Below are 10,243 nucleotides of genomic sequence, written 5' to 3' on the forward strand. Positions count from 1 at the left end.
TGATTGTTAATATTTTGCCTACCCATGCATTTCCTTGCCATTGAACTGTGGGTGATTCACTATTATCCCAATGCCCTTCTTTCAGAGGAGGTAAGTGTTTAGGCTGCCCTACCCTATAACAATGTGAAATGTCCATCATATGAGTGCCAATGGCCTACCAATACTAGTGCAGCATACGGTATTATCCGCATGGATCATGTCCCAATGGTTACTTGGTGGCACAAGTTGTTGAGTGGGACAATCCTTGCTAACCTTAGCCAAGCTGCTGTGGACAGGTTAGACAGTAAATGGGGGGGACAGGATCATCATCATCATACTTGGAATCCTCCTCCAGAGGACACTCCCTGGAGGTGGTGGACCCATCTGGGACCACGCCAGCACCATCTTTGTCCGCCACACCTCCTTATTACCACCGCCCTCCCTGTAGCTCCCCACCCATTTGTCCTTGCCCACTCACCCAGAAGGGTGGGCATCTCCTTCGCCGCAGGCACCTCTGCCCCTGCCACAGTCAGCCCTGCAGCCCTCAGAGAGGAAGCTATTGGTCTCCTGAGGTTGATCTCTGTGGGTCAGTTGACCATCGTGAATGCCATCCAGGGACTGGCAACTCAAGTCCAGCAGAGTAATGCGTTCCTGGAGGGCATTCATGGTGCACTGGCTGGCCTACAGAGATCGTTTCAGGCTCTGGCCTCCACACTGATGGCAGCCAGTCACCCTTTGTCTTCGGTCACCCATCCACCTTCCTCTTCCCAATCCCAAACCCCTCTTACCCGACCTAGCCAAAGCACAAAAACAGACAAGCATGCATCCACCTCAACAGCCAAGGGTACCACTGAGAACCACAAGCACCACAAGACCCACCACCGGCATGCACATAGACAGCACCCACTTGCAGACACACCAACACTCACTACACAGAGCCGGTAAGCGGTCGATTGGCAGCACTGGACCCTTGATGAATGTGTGAGTACAGGGTGGTGCTCCCACCCGGTGCTGATAAATGCGAGTAATAATGAAAACTCGATAACAGAGAGTGTGTATACACATGGAGAACTTCTCCTAAATATACAGATGATTAGACTCCTGATTAAAGGACAGTTAGCGGAATATATGTAACGGGCAAGACAAAGGTCCTGATGAAGGCCGAGTGACCCTATGTGGCAATATCAAAACGCCCGAAACAAACATGTGGACCCTTCACAGACACTGGGGTGTACAGGTAATTAGTTCCTGATAACACCACCATTGATTATTTTTAACCCTGCCCAGGCAGCACTGGAATAAATTGTATAAAGTGACTGGCCTGAGACAGTTCTACTCTCTGTTGTTCGTCTTTGGTCCCCGTATTTTTCTGTTGTTTTTGTTTAATGTGTGTTTTCGTGTCTCCCTACCCTTTCTGCTCCACTCCGATTGGGCATTTCTCAGAGTGTGGTAGCAGGGCCCTATGATGAAGCATGCCACAAATTGTGTGTGAGGGCTGTTTTGTACACTCTGGTAATTACCCCCAGGGGGTTTCTTACACTGGTTGTCTTTCTGTCCTCTAGTGTTAGTTATTTAGTTAGTGGGAGGCCGGGCAGGAAAGCATCTCCTCTCACCCCTTCATAGTGTTACGACACCAACACTCACTACCTGGACTGACTACCCCACCACCCCGGACATCACAGACACAACACCGGACACACCTGCAGACACAACACCAACATCCACAGATCCAGCCACAACTCCTATCCTAACCACGGTCAGCACAATAGCAAACGCTCAGATATCCACTCCAGTCAGCACATCTGCAGACACCGCAACCACAAACACACCTACATGCAGCACATCCACCATGCCTGCAGTCATTACCCCAACAGACAGTCATCCATCTACCATGACATCTGACTGCACCTCCACCCCGCCTCCTCCCAAGACACATAAATGCCCACACTCAGCCATTCAACAAACACCCAGCACACATAAGCATACCTTGCATACACATGCACCCAAGACATCCACCAAAACACCTCTTACAACCACTCCCTCTCCATCCCCGTGTGTCTAAGAAATGTTTCCTATCAGAGTACCTTTTACCTACTCCTCTCCGACCCCGTGTGACCCCCAAATACTCTGTGTCCCTCCCCAAGTCCAGCCCTTCCACCTCCAAGACCTCCCCTGACTCCCCTGCAAGTACCCAGGCCCCTCCCCTGCCAAGAAGTCGACCCCTCCCAAGAGTTTCTAGCCCTCCCCTAAGCCTCTTCCTAAGCCCCCCTCCAAAGCCCAAGCCCAAACCCTTCCTCTGCCCCCCTCCCAAATCCGTGAGGTGCCTGCCTGCCCCCTTGATGCCCCTACCTGTGGAAGTTACATGGCAGTCAGGAGTCAAGTTGGGGCACTTAGAAGTGCCTTATGTGCATTTGAGTTTTGTGTGTGTTGGTTGTGCTACCAGTTGTATACAGTGACAGGTAAGTGTGTGTACTCACGGTTGCTGTTGTCATTGACGTCGCTGGTTCTGGAGTCGTTGAGCAAGCAGGAGCAGCAGGAACACGTGTAGTTCAGGTTCCATGGAGGCTAAAGACAAGCATGGCTTCCTGAAGGTTAATGTCTTCTTTTATAGAGTTGGTTTCCGCCAGGGTTTCCATGGTGGTGTGACCGTGCGCAAACCTTGGGAGTCGTAATCTGTCTGGGAACATGGTCTCTTTTGGCCTGCAGGCGGCTACCATTGCCCGTGGAGGTCTGACCGCTGTGGCGGTGCAGGCGGATAATTGGCTGTATTCTGTTAGGAATACCGCCATGGTCATTATTTGGCAGTCTTCTCAGCCAGTCTGTTGGTGGTACGACTGCCAACATGGCAGTCATCAGACCACAAAACTCATAATGACCCCCAGGGTCTCCTTGATTATGTGATAGTATCCCTTCAAATGTTTGGGGCTTGTGAGGAATTGACTGTATTTCCAACAGAGTTGAGTGATCATTGCGTAGTTGGTACAACTTTAGCCTTTAATCTCCAGGAATTTGTTCCTGGATATTCCTTTCTGAATAAGATCACCTTTAATAAGTGAAATGGTAAATCCTTTTGGGCAGCCAAGAATATTGCAACCTTAAGTGCTAAGAATAACAGAGTGTGTGCTAACCCTAAGGAATCTATGTGTGATGACCTTATATCTTTCTATGAACCCCATATGAATGAGTTTTGTAAATTGAGCTCTAGGGGCCAGATGTATCATCACGGCCCTTTGCGATTCGGAAATAGCGATTTTTAAGAAATCGCTATTTCCAACTTGCAAAGTGCCATGTATCACATTTGCGAATCGGTAATAGCGATTTCTTAAAAATCGCAAATGCTATTATGCTGTTGGCCCATATCTGCGAATTTTTTGCATTTCCAAAATTGCGATTTCTGAACCAGAAATCGCAATTTTGGATATGCAAAACCCCAGGGTGCTGGGGGGCTAAGGCCCCCTCTGCTGCACCTCAAAAGCTTTTTGGGAACATGTAAGGTGCACACATGCCAAAAGGGCATGTGTGCTTTACATGTACAATTTAAAAATGCATTTTAAATTTTTTTTAAAAATAATTTGCACATGGTTACCACCAAGTTCAACTTGGTGGTAATTAGCGATTCCTAAATGCCAAAATCGCATTTAGGAATAGCTTCATACCTGTGCTAAGAAATCGCAAATAAGGAGTCCTTATTTGCGATTTCTAATTTAGAGAGTCGCAATTTGCGACTCTCTAAACAGGGTCGCAATTTTAAGGAATCGCTATTTTAGCAATTCCTTAAAATTGCGTTCAGAATGTATTTCATACATTCTGAAATGGCATTTTGCATTCGCAAACGGGCATTCGCACCGTTTGCGAATGCAAAATGCTTTCATACATCTGGCCCTAGGTCTGTTGGCCCCCGGCTGCTGAAAAATTGCAATCCTAAATTGAATGCTTTGAATAAGGAAATAAATTAGCTGGTAAGAAAGCAGTATTTGCAGTTTTCGTCAATAAGAAAGCACAAAATTGATTGCATCAAATGTATAAGATTCCTTCAAGAATGCAGGAGGGAATGTAATCTATAATGGATCAATTTAAGAGAGGCCACAAACTCCGGGGATTTGCGTAAATACTGGAAATTGATTGCAGATTATTGTGACACCAGGATGAATGCTTATGCAATTCCCATTCCTGAAAACACCTGGGTGGGATACATCACTGGATTGTATGCAAGTAATACTGAGGTAGTTGAACCTATGGTGCTTCATGCAGATGAACAGATGTGTCCTCTGTATGGTGCTCCCTCTGTAGATTCAATTTTGGGGTACATAAAGAAAGCTAGATCTTTTGGGGCTATGTGGCCTGATGAGCTTCCCATTGTGGTCATTAAAAAGGAGGCTGCAGCAGGGGGAGATTTTCTTGGCCCCCTGTTAATTCACTGTTATTGCTCTGGAAAAATCCTTTTATCATGGAAGGTTATTATTATGGTAACATTGTATAAAAAAGGGTCCTACATTTTCCCCAGCAAGTTTCAGAGAGATAGTGCTGCTGGATGTGACTGATAAATTATTTGCCCGGAGTGTACTATTTAATTTACAATAATGGGCTCAAGACAATATCCTCAGTCCCCCGGAACAAGCTGGTTTTAGAATGAATCATAGCACTCTTGACAATATAGCTATTCTTCAAGCGATTATTTGAAAATATTCTCCCTCTTGGGGTGTGCCTGTATCTATGGCATTCATTGATAGAGTAGATCATCAAAGGCTGTGGAGAAAGCTCTCTTCCTTGGGTGTTCAGCACACTTGGTGTCAAATTTTGATGGGAGTGATGCAGGGCTTGACTTGTAAGGTTAAAGCACAAAATGGTCTGAAGCACGGCTGTTTGTTGGCTCCCATGTGGTTTTCCTTGTAAGTTCATGATCTTCCTGGTACCCTAAGTCTGGTGAAGGTTGATCCCCCAAGAATTGGGATGATGTTCATCAGTTCCCTACCATATGCTGAGGATGTTGCCACAAAGGACTTAACTCCTATTGGCTTACAGCGCCACCTTACTGCATTGACAAAGTATGCAGAAGCCCACCTCCTGAAAATAAATATATCTATTAGTAAAATCTTGATCTTTCATAAGAATATTTTAGGAATTAAGTGGAAGTTTAACTGGTATTTAGGCACGTACAAATTAGAAATAGTAGACTTGTATCTTTACCTTGGTAAGGTGTTTTCTAAGAGTGGACAGGATAATGATCATGTTATTTTTTGTTCACGTATGGCCCTCTCTCAGTCAAATGCCATTAATAGATTATACAACATATGCAAGAGGTGTCATTTTGGACATGCCCTGTCAGTTTTTAGGGTTAAAATACCCTCTTTTCTATGCTATGCTTGTTAAGTGTTGCAGAAGAGCCTTTGGCACTCCTTTGGCTGATTGAAGGACAATTCTTTCGACCACTATGTAATTTGAAAACACTGGCAACCCCTCATGCTCTCCACTTAGATTTTGGCTTATTGTCTTTTTATTCCCTCTCTTTAGCGGCTGTCCTAAAGTGTGGAAACTCGCTCCTGCAAGGAGAAGAGGGAACTCTGCGGGCATGCTTGAAGTGTGATATTTTCACTCTTCAAAAAAGAAAAGACCACCTTTTATAGGTTATTTGAGCGGGCCAAAAAAAGTTTTGGGCTTCATTTGAATGCAGACTCACCTATGCCCAAATCTTTTTTAAAGAGCTTTATAAAAACTCTTTGTTTAAAATAAGCCAGGGCAAAGACATTACTTTATGTAAGTCAAACCTGCATAACCTAGTGGTGAAGGAGAGTAACTTGGGGAATAAACATCAGCTGTATTTAACTTGGAAGTTGCCTCACAGGGTCAGAAGGTATACCCTTTTACTAAAAATGGGTTTGCTATCCCTCCCTATCATTACTGGTATCTGGGATAAAGTCTCGAAAAATGAGAGCCTGTGTGAGTTCTGCCAGTTACACATTCAAGATTTCACTCATGTATTTTTTGTTTGTCCTGTGTTACAGAATGCACATTGTCACTTTTATGGTCACTGTTTCTTAAACAAAACAAACATACTGCTTTGTAGGCCTACAAGCCTGTTATGTTTTCACCCAATGATATTTTCCGTAATAAGATTTTTCAATTCTTCAAATGTTTTTTAAACATTTACTAGTGGCTCTGGGTGCACTCTTGACTTGCTTGAGTTGTATAGTGCCATTGTTTTTTGTCAGACCGGTGTTGGTCAAGTATGATATGTTTTAATGCTCTTTTTTATTAGTCTAAACATGCAATATTTGCGCACTTCATGTTGCACTATGTATGGCACCTTTTCTAAAGTTAGTGCTTCACAGTGAACAATATATGTCGCTCGTTTCCTATGGTCCCAGTTCCCTTGATGCTATGGGAATTATTTTGTTTCATTATCTTTTAGATTTTAAATGAGTATTAACTGTATATCTTATATTGTATTATGTACGTTTACAGTATTCAAGTCAGCAAGGTTTCCATCCAATGAAATGTTCTGTAGAAAGATTTATCGACTCTCCAATACTCTCCAAACCTCTACTAGTGCCTGTGTCTCTCTGTTTCCTTTAACATTTTAAACATGCTTTATTTTTCACATTTGTTACGTAGCACTATGCACAAAGTCACTTTTCAAAGTTACTGCTCTTCGAAAACTATGATAGGTATCACGCTGGCCGGCTTATTCTTTACTTTTTAATTTATGTCAATGTTGGAGGAATTTTGGGCCAGATGTAGGAAACAGTTTGCGACTCGCAAACGGCAAAAATTGCCATTTGCGAGTCGCAAACCGGAGTTTCCTATGCAGAAATGCATTTTGCGAGTCGGAACCGACTCGCAAAATGCATTTCTGACTCGCAAATAGGAAGGGGTGTTCCCTTCCTATTTGCGACTCGCAGTGGTATGCAATTCCATTTGCGACCGCTTACGCGGTCGCAAATGGAGTCGCAGTTACCATCCACTTGAAGTGGATGGTAACCCACTCGCAAATTGGAAGGGGTCCCCATGGGACCCCTTCCCCTTTGTGAATGGACCCCAAAATATTTTTTCAGGGCAGGTAGTGGTCCAAGGGACCACTACCTGCCCTGAAAAAATTCCGAAACAAAAGGTTTCGGATTTTTTTTTAAGTGCAGCTCGTTTTCCTTTAAGGAAAACGGGCTACACTTAAAAAAAAAAACTGCTTTATTTACAAGCAGTCACGGACATGGAGGTCTGCTGACTACAGCAGGCCTCCATGTTAGTGAGTGCCCATAGTCGCTATGGGGCCGCAATTTGCGACCCACCTCATTAATATTAATGAGGTGGGTCTTTGCGACTCGCAGACGGTGTCTGAGACACCGTTCTGCATATGGTTTTGCGACTCGGAAATTGCGAGTCGCTCGGAGTCGCAATTTCCGAGTCGCAAAACCAAGTTTTGCTACATCTGGCCCTTTATTCTATAATGTTGACTTACATACTTTTGAATTATAATGCACATGTATTGCTGTTTCTTCCTTTTTATAATTGTTGTTACTGGTTATGTAGACCTGTGTCGGAGTTCCTTATCATAACCAATTTTTTACTTTGCAGAGGGAAAGGAATCCCTTTTGACCCCTTCTTCTTTGGGCATCTGGATTGTAACTTCAGGAGGAGATATTTCAGGGCATCACTGCCAACTCTCACTGGAGTTTTTCAAAGTGACAAACATTTTCTTTTTCAAATACCAATTTCTTTTCAGAAAATGTGGCAGTTTGAAATAAAGTTAGTCAGGCCATTCTGGGACACCCTGTGATACTCTATTTTGCAGCCAACCTATTAGTGCATAGGTCTCATCACAAACTCAAATTGGACTTGTAAAAAGATCAGTGTGCAAAGTGAGACTGCTTTTTGCAAATTCAGTCTCAGGACATCTGGCACTTGGTTGCAATAATGATAATATGCTATGTGATAACTGGCAGAAAATATAAGCTTGTTCTCCCTAATACATGTACTACTATGCAAAAATTGCAAAGCTGATCCCTCATTTAGTTTCCAAAATACTCCTCTTATTAGAGTTTAAAATGTAAGCGCATGAAGCGACATTCAGAATGTTTATAACAAAACGGATATTGCAAGGGGATGTTGGACGTGGGTGATGAAATAGTTAATTCCCAAGTCCTGCATCAATAGCAATGGCCTTCAATAGGCATTCTAGAATGCTTGTTTGAGGACGTCAGCTGGGATTTTCAGATATATTGACATAATGCAGCAGATAAAAACACATCAAGTGTTGTTTTATTTTCGTTGTCATTACAGAGGGTTAGTGCTCTGGTTCTTCATTTGAATGCTGCAGAGACGATGCAGAAGAACATTGACCAACTGACTGTGGGATGCATCTGTCCCTTAATTTAATTTAATATTTATGTTTGCACAACCAGACCAAGTGAGGTACAAGGGCATGATGCAAATACAAATACACTTGATGGTATCAAAGGGGCCTTCCTGTGAAGAATAGAAACAGTTTTTTTGCCTTGTTTTTAATCCCTAACTATCACAATCAGTAGGTGCTGTAGAATGTTTGTTTGTATCAGTAATTGCCCTCCTGGTTTTACCGTATCATTTACAGTCACTTCAAATGACCATGTGAAACATGTCTCTGCTAGTTCCACAAATTGATAATTTTGCTTTTTAATCTGCATTTGGAGATTATATCAATTGAAAAATTGAAAACAACATATTAGAGCACAGAGTGCATTACCTGGACCAGACTCAGGAACACAATCTTTAATGAAAATGCTTGGCCGGAGTCTATTCCTGCCTTTTACTAAAATGCTGTTTTATCTCTGCAGACAAATATGAGGCATTTTCAGAAGATAAATCAAACAAATGAATTCATCCTCTTGGGTCTGTCAAATGTCCCAGAGACCGAGACATTCCTCTTTGTGATGTTTCTGATGTTCTACTTGACTACCATCTTGGGTGATATGTACATAATAATTCTAGCTGCAATGGATTCTAAACTTCACAATCCCATGTATTTCTTCCTCACCCACTTCTCATTTGTCGACATCTGCCTTTCATCAGTCATTGTTCCTCAGCTTCTGATAAACCTCAGCTCCCGAAGACAAACAATATCTACTCCCGGATGCCTGACTCAGTTGTACTTTTTCCTATTGACTGCAAACATGGAATTTTTCCTCCTAGCTGTGATGGGTTATGATCGCTATGTGGCAATTTGCAAACCTCTGCACTACACTCTTGTGATGAGAAAGAAGGTCTGTGGCCTGCTGGTGGCTGTCTCCTGGATGATCACAGCTCTGCATGCATTGCTGTACACTGTGATGACATCTCTTCTCTCCTTCTGCTCTTCCAATCAAATCCACCACTTCTTCTGTGATGTCCCACCACTGCTCAAGCTCTCCTGTTCTGATACCTCTGGCTATCAGCTAGTAACATACACAGAAGCAGTTGCAATAATTCTTGGTCCCTTCCTCTCCATCATTGCTTCTTATACTGGCATTATTTCTACCGTTGTCAAAATCAAGTCTATGGATGGCAGGCACAAAGCCTTCTCCACCTGCTCCTCACACCTAATTCTAGTAGCCCTCTTCTATGCGAGTGTGTTTTTCATGTATTTCAGACCCCCGTTAAACTACACCGTGGATTACGACATGGTGGTCAGTGTGATTTATACTGTCATTATTCCAATGCTCAACCCATTCATTTATGCCCTCCGCAATAGGGACATGAAGAGTGCTTGGAAAAGGGTTCGATGTCTGTCGGACACTTGTATAATTTCTCAACATAAAACATGAATAGAATAATGCATTTTGTTCTCCCGGAGATGTAAATTTCTGTAATGTTATTGGACCCCTGTCAGAAACGCCCCATTGTCATATTGAAAGTAATGTTTTGAAGGGGCATACATAGCAGTTTGTTTCAGCAGCAGCTGCCGTAAATATCAAGGGGAGGTGGGATATTGGGGGGGGGGAATAAAATATAAAAAAATATTTTTATAAAACTTACCTGCTGCCGCTGGCACCTTTGCTCACCTCGATCCTCTTCCTGCGATGATGTTGGTGTCCCAGCAGTTACTGAGACACCAGCACACGCTCCCCAGTTATCCTGGCACTGCTTTTATGATATCAGAGCAGCATCAGGATTGGTCTGAGAGGCTTGGTCTGCCACTCAGACAGTGAACTGTGGTTGTGGCAGTTTCTCCAACCCATCGGAGTAACCTAAGTGCGCATGTCAGTTTGGCCGCCCTAAGACAGCTGGCCAAACTGACATGCGCACTTAGGTCCAC

At 43.4% G+C, this 10,243-nt stretch overlaps 1 protein-coding gene across 1 annotated transcript; it reads left to right on the forward strand.

The window, feature by feature from the left end:
• Positions 1-287: 287 nt before the first annotated feature.
• On the forward strand, positions 288-9,752 carry LOC138262332 (olfactory receptor 1F1-like). The gene is made up of 2 exons (XM_069212231.1): positions 288-313; positions 8,822-9,752. Exons 1-2 carry the CDS (start codon positions 288-290, stop codon positions 9,750-9,752), a joined length of 957 nt encoding a protein of 318 aa, XP_069068332.1.
• The last annotated feature ends 491 nt before the right edge of the window (positions 9,753-10,243 follow it).

The sequence above is a fragment of the Pleurodeles waltl genome, chromosome 10 (genome assembly GCF_031143425.1).
Source record: "Pleurodeles waltl isolate 20211129_DDA chromosome 10, aPleWal1.hap1.20221129, whole genome shotgun sequence".
NCBI lineage: Eukaryota > Metazoa > Chordata > Amphibia > Caudata > Salamandridae > Pleurodeles > Pleurodeles waltl.